This window comes from Dermacentor albipictus, chromosome 1 (assembly GCF_038994185.2).
Source record: "Dermacentor albipictus isolate Rhodes 1998 colony chromosome 1, USDA_Dalb.pri_finalv2, whole genome shotgun sequence".
Taxonomy (NCBI): Eukaryota; Metazoa; Arthropoda; class Arachnida; order Ixodida; family Ixodidae; genus Dermacentor; species Dermacentor albipictus.
In genome coordinates, this window is record NC_091821.1 from 258,555,368 (window position 1) to 258,574,079 (window position 18,712).

Here is an 18,712-nt window from a genome sequence, read left to right on the forward strand (position 1 = left end):
TGGGCATCTCGAGTTGCCTCTTTTTTGAGGCATTTGAGGCAATTTGGTGCTGTACCTCTTTTGGAGGCATTTGCTGTCCTGTGTCCGATTCTTTCGCTGATGTTTTCGACCTTGAATAATGGTGGGAGCAGTAAAACTCGGCTGACATTTATTTCGTGCAACAGCAGTGGCATAGCCAGAAATTTATTTCTGGGAGGGTTCTCCGCCAGCCACTGCCGCTCCTCATCACCCTTTGTCAACCTTTCTGTCGACGTATATATATATATATATATATATATATATATATATATATATATATATATATATATATATATATATATATATATATGAACAGAAAAAGAGGCACACAGAAAAAAGGTTGTACATCACGCAAAGACAAAAACTTGTAGCACTCTCCGGAAAAGCATGCTTTATCAATGAGGATCGATGCATGCTATTACGTTGCCAAAACAACTTTGTGCTTAACTCGTGACAAAAGCTTTTTATTGTTTCTGCGTGCTGCCACTTCAAATCAAAATATGCTATTGTCCTTATGCTATTTTCTAAATGATGCTATTAAAAAAAGAGACCATAACATTTTGTTTACAACTTAATGCATTTTAACATATGTTGATTGATCAGCTCAGCTAGTTGGCCTCTCAGTGGCTAGGAGGGGGGGGAGGTGTAACCGTGAGGGCAAGAAATATTCGCAGAAATTCTAAGAAAGCCTTTGAGCTCGCACTTCTCCCTTGTGGGACTGCACTTAGAGGAATGGAGTCTGTGGAGGAGAGTTCTTGGTAAGCAAATGGCAAACAGCCAGGCAAGAGAAGGTTAATGTCTGGCCATATGTTCCCAATCCAAGACGGTGCTTTAAGTGCCAAAGGTTTGGCCATGCTTCTTCTTGCAGAGGCAAAGCAACTTGTGCAAAACGCAGCTGGAATGATCATGACTCCGAAAAATGTAATTCTCCTCCACATTGCATAAACTGCAAAGGTTGTCACCCTGCCTACTCATGGTCATGTCCCATTTGGAAAAAGGAAATCATGGCAATCACAGTAAAATAAGAGGTATCATTCTATGAAGCTAGGAAAGATCTATCACACCTACCTAAACTCAGCTATGCCAATGTGAAGCATTTGGGGCAGTGGCTTCTCCCGCCCTCTTGGTGGTGGCAGCCAGTGCTGCCCCATTGCTTTCAAAGGATCTGGAGACCACGGTCTAAGGCATGTGCTTCAGCAGCAATCGCTCGGTCCTCCAGCGCTTCTGAGAGAGCAATGGCGGTCGACACCAAAACACCGATTTCTTTAGCACCGAAGGACCAGTGCTCTCTCGAGCATGCAAAGAGGGATAAACTTCCAGTAACCGTTTCGAAAAAGGCCAGGTAATCGAATGGTTACTGTTCTTATCCATAGTCACCTTTTGTAACATTTGTCACCTATAATTTGTATGTAAGGACCAATTTCTTTTTAAATATTCTCAGTTATGTTGTGTCACGGCTTTTATTATACAGTGGAACTGCAGAGGTCTACTATGTAACTTAGGTGGCATAAAAGATATCATAAACAGTTTCTCCCCAATTTCGTTTTCTTTACAGGAAACAAACCTATGTCCTAAAAACGAAAATATTTTAAAAGGTTTTTTTCAGTCTTTGGAAAAGACCGGCAAAACACCAGCTGATTGTCTGGAGGAGTGGCCGTTGCGTGAAAAGCGGCACTCCTTTCGAAGCAGTTGCTGTCGCTATTCTCTTTTAAAACTGTGACAGTCTGTTCTTTGTACGTACCACCCCACAAAACTAAGTGTGAAAGAACTTGAAAAGCTGATTGAACAGCTTTACACCTTTTACGCCTTTTATTTTATACCTTTGTACGCCTTTCATTCTTGTAGGTGATTTTAATGCCCATTGTACTGTTTGTGGAAGTGAGAAAACTGACCAAAGAGGACAACTCATAGTAAATTTTATTCTATCTAACAACATCTGTCTTCTAAATTCAGGAGCACCTACTTATTTTTCACCTACATCACGTAACCTTAGCTGTCTTGATTTAGCTCTCTGTCCACCTTCTCTTTTCATTGATTTTAACTGGAAAGTGTTCGACAATCCATACAACAGTGACCACTTACTGTCATAATCAAACTGGCACCAACTTTACCCATCATCACCTCCAGGTCGCATGATTAGAAAATCCAACTGGCAGATTGGCCGCTTTTCACCGAGCCGAACTTGAGGAACATTTTTCAGCGCATCTAGGTGTCGATGAAATTGATGAAACATTTACTAATTGCATAATTATGGCAGCTGAAAGAGCAATACCTCAATCTACTGGAGAACATGGAAAGAACTGAAACCTGTGGAGGGCAAAGGACTGTACGGTAGCAAAAAAAGAACAGCGCAAGGCCTGGTGCAGTCAACTTACAACAACCTCATTAAATTCAAACAGAAAAAAACCCACGCACGATACATTTGTAAATAAGCCGGAAAACACTCTTGCAGAATTGTCTCCTCAATTAACAGTTCAGTCACCTCCAAACGCGTGTGCGAACAGGTAAAGAAATTCAAAGGGGATTACTCATCCTATACAATTCTCTTACCCTCAAGTACTGGTACACAAACAACACTCAAAGAACAAGCAAACGTTCTGGAGGAACACTCCTACAGAGCATGAATTTAAGCCAACTACAAGGACACATATTTAACATACAAAAACTCTGTTGAAAAACAAAGATTACCGACAACAGGTGTATCTGATCAACCATACAGTGCCCCACTCACACTCCCAGAATTAAATAAAGTACTTTTTGCTGGAAAGAAAACTGCAGTTGGTATGGACTGCATCCACTACACCATGCTTGCACACCTGCCATAAACCTCTATAAAAACATTACTAAAATTCTTTAACAATATCTGGGAAACTGGTGAAATAGCAGAAACATAGAAAAATGCCGGAATTATGTTTTCTAAAATATGGAAAAATCGCAATATCCCCCAGCAGCTACCGCCCCATTGCTCTCACCAATTGTTTGGCAAGTTCATACGAATGTGTTGTGAACACTAGACTAACTTCTACCCGCGAAACACAAAAGCCCTTAAACATACATCAATGTGGTTATAAAAAGGGTTCTACAACTGATCAATTGGCCCGATTAGAACATTAAATATGCAAGGCCTTTTTACACAAACAACACTGCCCCGCTATCTTATTCGACTTGGAGAAGGCATGTGACACCACGTGGAGATTCGGCATTTTGACAGACTTCGCAGACTTAGGGATTCGGGGTGAAATCCTGAAGTGCCTTTCTGAATTTATGTCCGATCGAACATGCCACATGTATTCACCCAAAGAAACGGTGTGCCTCAGGGCTGCGTTTTAAGTACTACACTCTTTGTCATTAAAATGAACTCCCCAATAATAAAGTAATGCCATCACCTTTATGCATTCACTTTACGTTGATCTCCAAATTGCTTTCTGCGCATCTAACATGGCAACGTGTGAACGGCAGATCCATATCACTTTAAAGAAATTGACACAATGGGCTAATAAAAACATCTTCCGTTTTTCCTCTGAAAAAGCTGTTGCCATGTTATTTTCTCAAAAGAGCGGCTTACAACCTGACCCCTCCCTGAAACTATATGAAATAGTACTATCATTTACACAAGAACACAAGTTTTTAGGGGTTATATTCAATAAAAAGCTAAGTTTTCGTACGCACATTAATAACTGAAAAGTGAAAACAAATAAGGCACTCAATGTCCTGAAAGTCCTGTCCCGGAAGTGCTGGGGTTCTGACTGTAAATGCCTCCTACACATTTATTGTTTTTTGGTACGTAGCAAATTGGACTGCGGTTGCATAACATATGGCTCAGCTGGACAATCGTACCTTAAGCAGTTAGATCCCGTGCATAATAAAGGCCTACGCTTAGTAACCGGTGCCTATAGGACCTCGCCTATTCCCAGTTTGTATTCCAAGAGTAAAGAGCCATCTTTAGATCATAGAACGCAACTCATGTTGACATGCATTCCAAGAGTTTGCTCATTGCCAGACCATAATTGCCGTAACATTATCAGACACTGCGACAAATGACTACACTACATGAACAAGCCAAATGCTATAAGACCACTCGTACTAGATTTGAAGAAAGATGCCGCGACTACAATGTCACTACTGAAGCACTCGCTATCTTGCGAGGGCTAACTAGATTAGCTCCTTGGAACGATTTCACGAAATTTCTCTATTTTTTTTTGGCAGATAAAAAAAAAAATTAGATATGCCTCTTGAACATATTCTACAGGAATTTCGCACAGTGCTAGACACACAGAATTTTGCACTGATGGCTTGAAGGTGCCAATTTATGTCGGAATTAGAGCAATAGTAGGTACATGAGAACACATAGACTACCACAGTCTGATGGCAAAAAAATATGCCTATCAAGGAAAAGGCCGCATCTTGAATCTGCCGCTTCACCAAGATAACTTCCTACGTTACATTGACCCAGAAATGAGACCGAAAATTCCACGACCACTTCCTCGACACTTAGAGACATTGTACCATCGTCTTCGACTGAACGTGGCATACACGAACATTTATCTGTACCGCATAGGACTTACCACTAACCCATGCTGTGATAACTGTCGCAACTTAGAGACAATTGAGCACATATTACTAGAATGCCCCGCGTACCGCGACGAGAGACAATTTTTTGAGCACCAAATGGACATGATTTGCCACGAACCGTTAACGTTACCGAGCATCTTAGGTCCAATGCCCGGCCCTTCAAAACAGCGACGGGTTTTGGATTTATTGTTCAAATACCTAACAGAAATTGGTCAAATAGGAAAGCTTTAAAAATTGCTTCCTTCCTATACATAAGCCTAAATTTACCCGCCATGTCACGTGTAAAAATTAGCATCAGGTCCACTCGGACATTTCATATTTATTTTTATTCTTTTTTTTCTCCCACTCTTTTCTGAAATCTTTTAATCCCATTACCCATCCCTTTACAGAGTAGCATGCCAGCGGTTATATACACGCCGGAAAAATTCTCTGTTTTTCTTATAAAGAGCCCTCTCTCTCTCTCTCTATCAGTTCTCACTGCTGAGTGTTATGCCTCGTACAGAAGATTACAAAAGATGGCAGTACAAAAGATTATCAGCGCCAAAAGTGAAAAATTGATAATACATAGATTCTTTAAGTGCACATAAGGCCTTGAATATACAATCGTGGTACGAACCCATCATAGGCGACATCCTACATATACTAACACACCTAAGTAAAGCTCAGGCCATACGTTTCTGCTGGGTCCCAAGCCACGTTGGGATCCCAGGAAAGGAAAAAGCAGATGAATATGCAGCAAGGGCAATAAATCTGAATGTTTCAAAAGTTAACTTACCTGTTTGGTATGGGTTTCAAGCTGTTCGCAAGACACTACTCTCTAACTGACAGGACAAATGGAAATTGCAACTTGTTAAACCTGTCCTTGGGGAGTGGAAGACATGCTACTATCAAGAACGCTTCATCGAAGTAATTCTTTGTCGACTTTGGATAGGCCACACGCGAGCCACACATGATTACTTATTGAGAGGAGGAACAACCAACATGGCACAAATGTCATGAACCGTTCACAGTATTACACATTCTAATCACATGTCCATATCTCGAAACGTACAGACAAAAGTACTCCCATGTATTTTACAAGTCGCACACTACATTTCACCCGATAATGTTAGGAGATGATGCACCGATTCCTCTGAGTGATGTGATTGCTTTTTGGATGAAAGATTTTTAAAGTAAGCTTTAATTACTGCAGGGCATGCTGTATTTACTAACGAAACTTTATCACCCTGTGTCTGGCACAGCATAGCCTTAGTCGCTTTTGCACAAATAAACAAAATTTAACGAATTACTTGACGCATGAAAAGTAAGCAGAATGAATGGCACTGGATAGAAAGGCAAAGAGCAAGAAAAAAACCTGTTGCTGCCCAGGTAACGGAGGAGATAAGTATTTTCCAACCAGATCTAGTGAGTGGTTCGGCTAAGTCTACATATGGAAGAGGGCGCGCACTACTTTGCAAGTCGCGCATTACTCAATCGCTCTTCCTGCGCTCTGCTCGTGCTATATTCTTCGACATTAGAAATAACAGGTAGAATATTTGTGCCAAAACGTTTATAGTATCATATGATGCAAGTTTCACTCACTTTTGGTGACCTGCTGCCCGACTTGTTTTAAAGGGACCCTCACCAGGCCCTATAGCAAATTTTGGTTATACGCTGCAAGTTGTTACGTGTCCTCTAGGGAGTGTTCTGCTGCAAAAAATTTTCAAGTCTGCTCATTAATAGCTGAGATAGAAATATTTTAGTGCCATGAACCTATGATTTCAGCAGGCGGGCTCCACTGCATAGCAAGACTGATTCACTTCACTCGCCCCATCTAGCCTTTGCAGGCAAAATTCCTTTCCTGCATTCTCCCATGCCACACCTCTAGGATGGCGTGACACCTACGTCACGAGCCCTGCCTTCAATTTTTTTTTTCTCCTCGCCTTTTTATTTTTCTGCGCTACGTACTTCAGCTGGCGGCGTTTCGCGCAAGGTGTTATCGTTTCGCGCAACGCACGATTGTGCACGATGTGCACAAGGACACGTGACTAGTGGTACAATTCAGTGCTACAGGAATACTGAGGTAGAACAAGCGGATTGCAGAGCATGAGTACGCGCTGAAACACAGTATAAAATGGCATAGTTTCGGTATCTGCGTATGTGACCGCACGACCGTGGGAACAAGCAGACGAAGCGGAAGTACATCTGCATTGCTTCGGTGTGTCTTTGTCAAAATTATGGTATCTGTAGTTCGCAGTAAAATAAAGGCTAGCAGCTCGGAGAGATTTGAAAGTTTTCTGTCTCCTGACTCCTGGCTATTCTGAAGACTGCAGCAATGTTTTGTTAGCAGGGGCACTCAGCAGCAAGCAGCACATGTTATAGTGGGTTCAGTTAACCATAGCTATATGTGTCATTCTTAACGTGTACAAACTAGCCTGACACCAAGCTCTCCTCAAGTTCATTTTAATAATGAAACTTGGGGACAAGGCAAAGAAAAAATAATGAGGAAAAATCTGTATGACGCCAAGGGCCACTTGATGACCAATTTAAGGCCCGAGCTTGCTGCCTGAAGTCAAAGGCATACTGGAGAAAATATGCACCGTAGGATGAGGTATGTTTCTTCCATGCAGCATAGTCGCGATTTGGTCAAGTGCCAGAAGTGAGAAGCTCTTCGATGACACGACGACCTGGTGGGATGCAACAATGCAAAAGCACATGCTCGTCCCATCTTTCTGTGTGTGTATAATTTTTAATGCTGATACCCCACAATAGTTATGGTTAACATGATCCGGAATGAGGTAGAGGCACGCCTTGGGCAGGGCTGCAATGTTCTGCCTGCTACAGGTGCCGATCACCTTTCTCATGCTTTTTTTTCCAAAAGTGGCGAACTACTCTTGCCCATTTGGCGCAGAGACTGTGGTCCTAAATGTAGTGGTCCTAACATTGGATTCAGGCGAAAGGACTGTTGTGGCTTTGACGGGGCGGCTGGACGGAGGATTTACGGCATGAGGCCTAAACGGCTGGGGCGCGCAGCGCCGCAAGAAAAAGACGGAATGCTTCAGTCGGGGACCAGACCAAAAATCATTTTATTTCCGCAAGGGAAAACGCAGCAGGCAACTTACAGCGTTTGGCGCTGAGTGGCACCCTGACATAAATGACCCAAAACCGAAACCAGAAGCCAACACAGGATACCACATCACCTCTCCCTTGAGAGGAAAATGCGCTACTTGCTCTCCTCGCAATAAATGCACGTCATGAGTTACAGAAGAACACATGTTAGCACTGCAACACGTGTGTTTGGTGATGACATCTTTATACAATAGAAAATGACATCTTTGGCTTCCTCATTTTAAGAAAAACACAACATGAAAACTGAAAATGAACATGATTGCACTACAGTTCTGAAGAGTTTCAGTACCCGTCTTGGGAAGACGATGACATGCAGACTTGCACACACAGATCACACATGAAAAGGAGTTCACAGAGTACAAAAGTAGACTGTGCAAACATCTGTGGGCCCCCTGGGACAGCACTGATGAGTGGCTCATTCGCCCTGAGCCTGATTCGAGACAGCTCTGTGGCTGTCGTGGATTGGACATTGTGCGTAAAAGCACTTTACACTTCAAGAAATTGGGATAGTCCCCCCGTAAGGATGCTAAAGACCTAAATAATCTTCAAAAACATTTTGGCATCAAAGGCCAATTCGTATGGCGGTCAGTACCGTCGTAATTATGTGCGTATTGCACGATTATGCTACAAGAAACGTAATGTATCCCCTATACCCTTAGTAACTGGAAGAAAAGGTGAGAGACAATTATCAAGGGAAGGGTAGTCACTGGAGGGACTCTTTTCTGTGAGGTTTTCAAGAAAATCCTGTCGTGCAGGTCATTTCACAAGTTTGGATGAATTCCAACGTTAGCCATTTTCAAGCTTGAAAATATTGCGACCTACCCTATGGTAAGTCTTAAGTTAACCAGAGTATTTAGGACTGGACTTACAAGATCTCCTGGACGAAATTGAGGGCATTTTGTTGCGCGACGATGGTCCACGTACGTCTTAACACTTTTGGCGTAAAAGCCAAATTCGCATGCAACCACTTCCTTAATAGTCTGGAAGCTGTATTCAGTATCGTGATCCCAGACAAACGGTCGTCCTTGCTTTAGCAGTTTCCTAAGTGGTTCTGCCAATTCAGTGTAATGCAGGATCAGTTTAGAGTAGCATCGTGTCAGACCAAAAAATGAATGCAGCGACTTCTTGTCAGTTGGTTGCGGTGCATCGACAATTGACTGAACTTTGTTTGCCAGCAGCGAAAGGCCGTTTGCATTGAACCTATGTCCAAGAAAAGTGAGCTCTGGGACACTGTGTACACACTTTGCATTTAGCTCCATGCCAGCAGCTGAGATTCTGGAAAGCGCAGTTTGCAGATTTTATCATGCTCAGCTTGTGTACGGCCCCAAATCAAAACATCACCTAGGCAGCACAAGGTACCTGAACCGTCTTTTAAAACAGATGACATTATCTGCTGAACAGCGGAAGGCACAGATGCCAATCCGAAACACAAACGCTTGAAGCAAAAGAGACCTTCTTGAGTGATTAAAAGCAGTAAGCTCACGGCTTTTCTCGGACAATAAAACATGATGATAAGTGGACTGCAAGTCCAACTTACTGAAAACGGTAGCATCAGCGAGTCGATGCAACAGTTCGTCAGCCCTCGGTAGGGGAACGCAGTATATGACGATAGCCGTGTTGGGTTCTCTAAGATCGATGCAATGTCGAATGTTGTCCTTCTTCTGAACCACGACAAGCGGAGAAATCCACTCGGACACTGAGACTCGTTCGATGATATCAGCTGATTCCAGCCATTGCAGTTCGGCGGAGACTTGCTCACGGAGAACCCAAGGTAGAGGACACAGTTTCGCCGAGACTGGTTGCACAGAAGCTCAAAGAAGAACGTCCTGGATGAAGCCCTTTACAAGTCCCGACTGTCCTGAGAACGGCTGGGTGAACTCCGAGGGAGCGTTGTGCGGAAGTGACGGAAGCTGAACGCTTGGCTCAGTTGGAACTCCTGACACTTGTTGGCGTGTAGCAAAAACAAGCTGCGTGCGACCAGGGGACTGTCAATGCGTTCGGTTCCTCGAACGGCGAACTGAAGCGTAATGTCCCACTTTTCCGCATGCACGGCAGGAAACGTGCTTGGCTGGACAGCCTAGATCGGATGCGATGTGGTGAGGTGAACCACATCGGTAGCAATGGCCCGAGATGTCTCGACTTGCTTCGCAGAGTTCGGGCTGGGCGCCATGTTGGCCGGCCTCCCCAGGTCGTGACTTTCTGCTATGCCGCCGAGCGCCACCTTGAAGCTGCCGGGTCGAGGGAGAAGGGTGGCGGGAACCGCCATCTTGCGCGCCCGGGCGAGGATGGTGATGGCTGTCGACGCCATCTTGGCGTTGCGTCTGCACATGCTGAACAGACGAGCTGTTGAAGACTTGAAGTTCATTGGGAACTTGCTGTACGCTTCGTCCGATTTTCTGGGCCTTCTTGAGCGTGAGGGACGATCCTTCGTAGAGTAACCTTTCTCGTATTCTTGCTGATGCGCGACGCCTTGCTGGATTTGGTTGTGAAGGGAGTCGTGGTGCCAAGCGCCGAACACACAAGCAGGCGCTAGCCTTTGTAGCGCAGTGATGAAGTCCTGAAAGGTTTCCCCAGGTAGTTGCTTCCTGTCCCGGAAGGTAATGCGGTGCACCAGGAAATCGGTGCTTTCTTCGTAGTGCTGGTCGAAGATGCGAAGAACGTCTTCAAACGTAGTAGCTGTCTGGTCCGTTTGCGACGCGAGGTCGTAGTAGAGATGCTGCCCCTCGAAGCCTAAGCCACGGTGCCGCAGGAGTACCGGGTAGCGCCAGGAAAGGCGGCATGGGGTGTACGAACGCCATGCTGGGCACCGAGAACAAAGGCGGAGGAGTTGCGGTTGACGGAGGAGACGTAGTTGTGGTGTCTTGCATGTCGAAAGCAGGAGGAAGAACAGAAGTAGTATGGCAAGGGCACGTAGGAAGCAGAGTAATGGTTTACCTTGTCGCCATTTGTGAGCTTCGACGGGAAAGCCGGCCGGAGGATCTATGGCATGAGGCCAAAATGGCCAGGGCGCGCAGCGCTGCAAGAAAAAGCTGGACTGCTTCAGTCAGGGACCAGACCAAAAATCGTTTTATTTCCGGGAGGGGAAACGCAGCAGGCAACTTACAGCGTTTGGCGCTGAGTGGCGCCCTAACGTAAACAACCCAAAACCGAAACCAGAAGCCAACACAGGATACCACAGGGACGTCATACAGCTGAAAAAAAATTTTTCACTCGTCTTCTGTCTGTTCGCACCTGAAATATGCTTGCAAGCAGCACATATTTCTGCAAGCAGCACGGTCAGGCGGTGCATCTCTTAACTACAGAGGGTATTGTCATTTGTGCACTTTGTGTGTGCGACTGGTGACAGGCACAAAGGAAGGGCTGGTTGTTTTGCAGAGAATGACAACGTCGTCATTCTTTCAACAAAGAAAATTGTGTGGTTGCTTTCTTAAATCCTTGAACCTTACTAGAGATAATGACCCGTTGGCTTGCACCTTTTCGTAATCTATGAAAGCCACATAGAGAGGTTTATTATGCTCTGTGGATTTCTCGATAACCTGATCAATGACATTGATGTGATCCATTGTAGAGTATCCCTTCCTGAAGCCAGCCTGTTCCCTTGGTTGACTAAAGTCCAGTGTTGCCCTCATTCTATCGGATATTATTTTGGTAAATATTCTATACAATACTGGGAGTAAGCTTATGGGCCTATAATTTTTCAATTCTTCGTGTCCCTTTTTGTGAATTTTTATAATATTTGCATTCCTCCAGTTTTCTGGTACCCTTGCAGTTGATAGACACTTCTTATAAAAAGAGCCGCCAGTTTTCCAAGCATTATGTCTCTTCTATCTTTGATTAAATTGACTGGTATTCCATCTTCTCCTGCCGCTCTTCCTCGTTTCATGTCTTGCAAGGCCCTTCTGACCTCATCGCTACTTACAGGAGGAGTTTCTGTATCCTTTTCATTACTGTTTCTAATTGAGGTATCCTGACTCCTCTGGGCACTGTACAGGTCAGTATAGAATTCTTCTGCTGCTTTTACTATATCATTGAGATTGCTGATGATATTACCCTGGTTATCTTTCAGTTCATACATTTTGGTTTGTCCTATGCCAAGTTTCTTTCTCACTGATTTCAGGCTGCATCCATTTTTTATGGCTTCAGTCTTTCTAATGTTATAATTTTGAATATCACTTATTTTTGCCTTGTTGATCAGTTGTGACAGTTCTGCGAATTCCATCTTATAGACACTTTCATTATTCGACATTTCTTTATTAGGTCCTTTGTTACTTGGGAGAGCTTGCCTACTGGTTGCCTTGGTGTCTTGCCTACCACTTTAATTGCTGCCTCTGAAGCCAGCCTTGTTATGAGTTCATTCATTAGCTCTATGTCATCATCATCTCTCTGTTCTAAGGCTGAAAATTCTTTTGCAAGTACCAGCCTGAATTTGTCTGCTTCTACCCTTACTGCCTCTAGGTTGATTTGTTTCTTCTTGAGCAATTGTGCTCTTTCTCTCTTCAAATTGAGGTGAATCCTAGCCCTCACTAACCTATGATCACTGCACTTTACCCTACCTATCACTTCTCCATCCTGCACTATGATGGCATTAGCAGAAAGTACGAAATCAATTTCATTTCTTGTTTCACTACTAGGGATTTTCGAGGTCCACTTTCTGTTGCTATGCTTCCTGAGAAAGGTGTTCATTATTTGAAGCTTATTCTTTTCTGCGAATTCTACCAGCATCTCCCCTCTAGCGTTCCTAGAATCGACGCCGTAGTTGCCAATTTCTTGTTTACCAGCCTGCTTTTCCCCCACTTTTGCATTGAAGTCGCCCATTACTACAGTATACTGAGTTTCCACTTTTCTCATCGCTAATTCAACATCTTCATAAAACTGATCTACTTCGTCAAAAGGCATTTGATTCAGTAGAGATACCAACAGTCGTAGCGGCATTACGTAATCAAGGAGTACAGAACGCTTACGTAAATACCTTGGAAAATATCTACAGAGGTTCTACAGCTACCTTAATTCTACACAAGAAAAGCAGGAAGATACCTATAAAGAAAGGGGTCAGACAGGCAGACACAATGTCTCTAATGCTATTCACTGCGTGCTTGGAAGTATTATTCAAGCTATTAAACTGGGAAGGATTAAGAGTAAAGATTGACATTGAATATCTCGGCAACCTTTGGTTTGCCGATGACATTGTTCTGTTCAGAAACAATGCAGATAAGTTACAACAAATCATTGAGGACCTTAACAGACAGAATGTAAGAGTAAGGTTGAAGATTAACATGCAGAAGGCAAAGATAATGATAAATAGCAAGAAAGGTTCAGGATCACCAGTCGGCCTCTAGAGTCTGTGAAGGAGTACGTTTACCTAGGTCAATTAATCACAAGGAACCCTGATCATGCTAAGAAGAATAAAAATGGGTTTGATCGCATACGGGAGACATTGCCAGCTCCTGACTGGAAGATTACCATCATCATTGAAAAGGAAGGTGTACAATTATTTCATTTTACCAGTGCTGACGTATGGGGCAGAGACTTGGAGACTGATAAAGAAGCTTGAGAACAAGTTAAGGACCAAGCAAACAGCAATGGAACGAAGATTGCTAGGCATAACGTTAAGAGACAGAAAGAGAGTGGTTTGTATCAGAGAGCAAATGGGTATAGACAGTATTCTAATTGACATCAAGAGAAAAAGATGGAGCTGGGCAGGTCATGTAATGAGCTGGTTAGGTAACCATTGGACGATTAGGGTTATAGAATGGGTACCAAGAGAAGGGAAACGCAATCGAGGACGACAGAAGTCTAGGTGGAGCGATGATAATTGGGAAATTTGCGGGCGCTAGTTGGAATCGGTTGGCATGGGACAGGGGTAATTGGAGATCGTAGGGAGAGGCCTTCGTCCTGCAGTGGACATAAAACAGGCTGATGATGATGGTGATGCTTGCGCTTCTTAACCCTTTGAGGGTCAATGACGTAAATATACAGTGCCGCGAACAAGTCCAAAAATGGTCGTTGCCATATATTTACGGCGCCGTCTGTATATTTAAAAAGCGTGCCATTTTTCTGACTTTTTCTTTTCTCTCATGTGCTGCCACTGTGTGGGAATACAGAAAATTTTTTTTGTGCGCCTCCTCTCGTTTTTCGTTGCATGGTTTGTTTAGCTCTAGTTCGTTCCCGCGGGTCTATATAACACCGCTTGCGCATTGGCGCGCGCGTGCGGACAGCAGTTTGGGTTTTGTTTCGCGGGCGGTTTCGGCTTCTTGCGCTTGCAAAACTGATGGCTGTCTCGTTACTAATCGCCCAAAGGGCGACCCCCTGTCTCTGGCTCGTTTAATGCTCACAGGGGTGCACATAGGAAGGATGCTGGCGTGCATGCGTTTTCGTTGTTTTTTTTTTTGACGCTCAGGAAACTAATTGCCTTTGCTTGGCGATAAGATGAAGATTAGCGGACGTTTGTCACACGTTTTGCTTTTTTGACAAACACACAACCCCACAGTTTTCTTGAGTGCGCGCACCTATACACACAGTTTGATTATGCTATGGGCGTAAATATTAGCGTAAGATGAGCAGCATTTGAGACGCGAAATATTCTCGTGTGCGCTTATTCTAAGCCTTGAACTATAACAATGCATCAAATTTTTTATTCTTATAAGTTTATTTCCTTTTTATTATTGTTATTCGTGAACAAAGAGTACATATATAGCAGCCCGAAATATTTTTTTCTCACTTTTTGGTCACCTCAGAAAAATTGCGGTAAATATTTTTCGAAATAAGTCCCTAAAAAGAATTCGAATCTGCAATAAAAAAAATCGACCCTGGGCGGTCGCATATGGGGAAAAAAATCGACCCCCAAAGGGTTAAATTGGGTTCTTGTCTGGTCGCCCTATTTATGCCCACTAGGCAATGTGCCCCTGCATGGTTGGTGACTTGTCCGAGTACATTGCCCTAATATTCACTATTGTAAATACTACTATAATTATTAAAAATAGGCCCTTCATACTTATTGCTCCTCACTCTCTGCCAATTCCGATCCCTCTTCATTGCACCATCCTTGCTTTTTGGCTAATGTTCAGGTGTCAGCCATTGTCACTGTGGCCAGCAAAATTATCTTTCTTCCAATAACCATAAATATAGTCACTCTTTTCACAGACGCGAGCTAATGCGGACACGTAGTAAGCTACACCTTTCGCCTATTTGTTCTTGGTGGGACGGCGAAGACGTTTTGTGCGTATGCATGGGAGAAAGCATCGCCCCTATGATACCTCTCTCCCGTTCTGACCTTTACTAGCCCTTGACTTGCTTTCACGTTCAACCTTTCCCATACATCGATGTTGCTTTTTCTGTAGCAAATATGTAGTCCTCCCAGGTTACATCGTCGGCAGCCCTGACATACTGTTGAGCTGTCCCATGTTACTAATTTTGTGGTTCTGTAGAATGAGGTGAATTAATTCTGCCTCTGGTTTATACACTGCACACTTGAACAGCTGCTGCCCAGGAAAAGAATCATGCACCGTGCAGGTCTCCTGGTTCTGGTCCACCAAGGGCTCGATCTCGTGGACGAGGCATTCATACTCCTGGGAAGGTATGGGTGCCTGTGTTCATGTTTGCATGCTTTTTTCTTCTAGTTAGCATCTGGTACAATTTTGTGGCTGATGCCTGCATTATTGGAAATTGTTCTTTTCATTACCAGAAAAAGAACAATCCTAGAGTGACTACATCGTTCAATATTTATATATACTTCAGTTGCACAGTACTTGTTACAAGGTGCATGAAAAGTGTTCAACAGTCAGTGTGAAATGCGAGCATCAGGCACCATGCACTCGCAATCAACTTACGCAATCATAGTTTCTTGGCTTCTCCAAAGGGACTCTAAAAAATATTAAATTGTGTTATATCAGTAAATTACATTTATTACATTAGCAGACGGCCACTCTTACCACAAAAGGAGGCTGTCTAAGTCAGAAAACGCAAAATAATTAAACTGCCCTAAAATCCCCTTGGTGATGTTGTGGAGTCCATTATGATGTTATGGATTTCGACAGTATCTACTTGGGAGTACAAACCTTCTGCCAAACGAATGAAAACAGTTTTGAACGACTACTTTAACAGTCTAAATTCCGTAAGTTGTGCTATTTAGTGTCCCATTTAAGGCAAGTTGTCTCAATGGTACCCACGCATATATATATAATATATGCCTATTTGTGAGGAAAACTGTTTATCAATTTAATAATGGGTGTCTTTGGAGTAACAAATTGCAGTTGCTTGTGAATTAAAACAATTTGTGTTGGCCAGTGCTGGGAGGGCTGCATCAATTGCACCATTCTACACCAGCTCCATCCATGCTACAAACAATAAACCGTTCCAAGAGAAGCTGCTGTCAACGCAGGTGGTTTGAGGGTATGGGAACAGTGTTGTTTCATGTGTACTCACCATTTATAAAGTAAAAGGCCACAAATGTTGAGCATATGAACACATCTCTGTACATACCGATTCATATTTTACCTTTTTTTTTTATTTCAGTGAAAACTGTATTTCATTTTATTTCCTTAAAGACCTTGTAGTAGGGGTATTACAAAAGGGGTGGGGATAGAACATATACAAGCAAGTGTTGTAATGCATTCAATTCTGTAAATAAAAGGTTGTTACATCCTGAACAAATTATGAAGAGCAGGTGACGGCAGCGACTTGATGGGAAAAGGCATTTTAGTCTTTAGGTGCTCGGTAGAAAAACGAGGCTGAAAATGTATTTGTGCATGAATGTGGTTACGCTACCTGCTAGGGATGGCCAATGCGTTTTGACCGGTGCATTGGGGGAACATTGTATGGTGACCGATGAAGTGTCGAATAGTAGAACCTGTGGAAGAGGGAGAGGGTGGCATTTGGGCGATGAACGGATAGAAGTAGAAGTAGAAGTAGAAGGGATAGAAGGATAGAAGTACAGGGAATGAATATACCTGGTGGCGCAATTTTGAACTGCCTTGAGGGCATTGGCGAGATATGCTTGATGCGGATCCCAGATGGCAGGTGCATATTCAAGTTTTGTTCTTAGCAATGATCTATGGGCTAACAGTTTTACATGCAGTGGAGAAAAGCGAAGGTGACGTTTTAGAAATCCCAATGTTTTGTTAGCCCATGAAATAACATTAGTAGCATGTGCGTTCCCGGTTAGATCATTAGCCAAGATGACACCTAAGTATTTGTAGGATTTTACTAGTTCCACAGTGACGTTACCAGTCTGATAAGAAAAGCGAAGCGGGCGATGACGACGGGTAAATGAGACAAGTTTGCATTTATTAAGAGTTGAATGTCATCAGCCAAAGGTCACACCATTCTTGCACTCAGTTAATGTCAAATTGATGAGCTTTTTGGTCAGTGATGATATTGACTGCGTGGTAAATCACGCACTCATTGGCAAACATACGGATATGGCAGGACACAGCAAGGGCAAGTTGTTGATGTAAATTAAGAAAAGAAGGGGGCCAAGGACACACCCCTGTGGTACGCCTGATGTGACGGGTGCAATGTTAGGAGAGTGGTTATTAAATGAGACATACTGCGAGCGGTTAGTTAAAAATTGCTTAAGCCATTTTAGGATATCAGGATGTAAAGGCAAACGAGAAAGTTTTAGGAATAGGTGTTGATGAGATATTTTGTCAAACGCTTCTGTGTAATCCAAAAATATGGCGTCTGTTTGTATGTTATGGGGGGATCAAGATTAGCATGAATGTCATGAAGAAATAGTGCAAGCTCGATCTCGCAAGACCGGCCCCTGCAGAACCCGTGCTGCGAAGTATGAAAGAAGTTGTTAGTGTCTAGAAAGTTCATAATATGAGAGTAGATTACATGCTCCATGATCTTGCAGGGACACTTGGCAATGAGATGGGGTGGTAATTTAGTGGAGAATTTCTGTTACCCAATTTGTAGATTGGAATAACCTGCCCCACCTTCCACTACTCATTAAAAATGGTTGTGTGTCCCCCGCAGGGGTGTCTGCGTCAGCAGGCGTTTGGTGTGTTGCGACACCACGTACCCGAGCACACGAGGGTCGGACCCTCCCGTGTTTAACCGTGCGTGGCTTAGCCGTGTCTGGGGAAAGGGGGATCCTGGGGGTTGAGCTGATGCTGGGTGTTTGGACCTTTAAGGCCCCCCGGCAAAGGCAACAATCCCCTTTGGCCTCTGCTTCACATAGACGGCACCCCCGGACTGACCCACCTGGGGGAAATCTGTAGTCACCTTTTCCTGTCTCTCTCTTATCAAACCTTCGTCTTTATCTCCCACTTTATATCTTTCCTGTCTTCTTCTCTCTTCCATTTACTTGCTTTCTCCACGGCGGCAAGGGTTAACCTTTTGTGGATATCCTACCTTGGGTACACCATATTGGGTTATAGTGATGGCGTACGGCTGGCGTCGTGCAGGCTTGTACACAAGCTCTGCCGCGTCCCCTCGTTGGGCTCCGTGGTGGGCGGTCGGCGCTGTTGCCGAATCTTATATATTCTCATGGAAACTTCTTTCCCCAAACTTCCTGATCGCCCTCCGAAACGAGGGCGCACCGAAGATGTATTTCAGTTTTTCGGACACCAAATCGAGAATTTTCCTCGATTCCACGTCATTCACTCTGAAAAGCCAAACAAAGCAGTGCGAAATATCTCACCATTCCTTGTCTCAAAGTCCTTGACTGATGTTTTTGGACCAGATTACAAGGTGTCGAGGATGGCAAGCGGCGACCTCCTCTTGGGGCTCCGCGACGTAAAACAATATGCGAAACTACCGCAACTAGTGTCATTCGGGGAGACCCCTATAACAGTAACGCCACACCGTACAATGAACGCCACCCGCGGTGTTGTTTCCGATGATGATCTGCTTGAGCTGACTGAAGCGGAACTCCTGGAGGGCTTCAGTGAGCAAAATGTTATCAATGTTAGAAGAATAAAGATCAGGCGAGATGGTAAAGAAATTCACACGAAGCACTTAATAATCACCTTTGGTTCAAGTGTCCTGCCCAAGTCAATCGAGGCCGGGTACA

The 18,712-nt window shown here is 43.8% G+C and overlaps 1 protein-coding gene across 1 annotated transcript in view; it reads left to right on the forward strand.

Annotated features, from left to right (window-relative positions):
* The window catches only part of LOC139054362 (uncharacterized), a 135,494-nt gene that overhangs the window by 12,260 nt on the left and 104,522 nt on the right, over positions 1 to 18,712 (forward strand). The window contains exon 4 of the mRNA XM_070531245.1: positions 15,174 to 15,271. Within this exon, the coding sequence (XP_070387346.1) occupies positions 15,174 to 15,271 (98 nt within the window). The remainder of the gene's footprint in view (positions 1 to 15,173; positions 15,272 to 18,712) is intronic.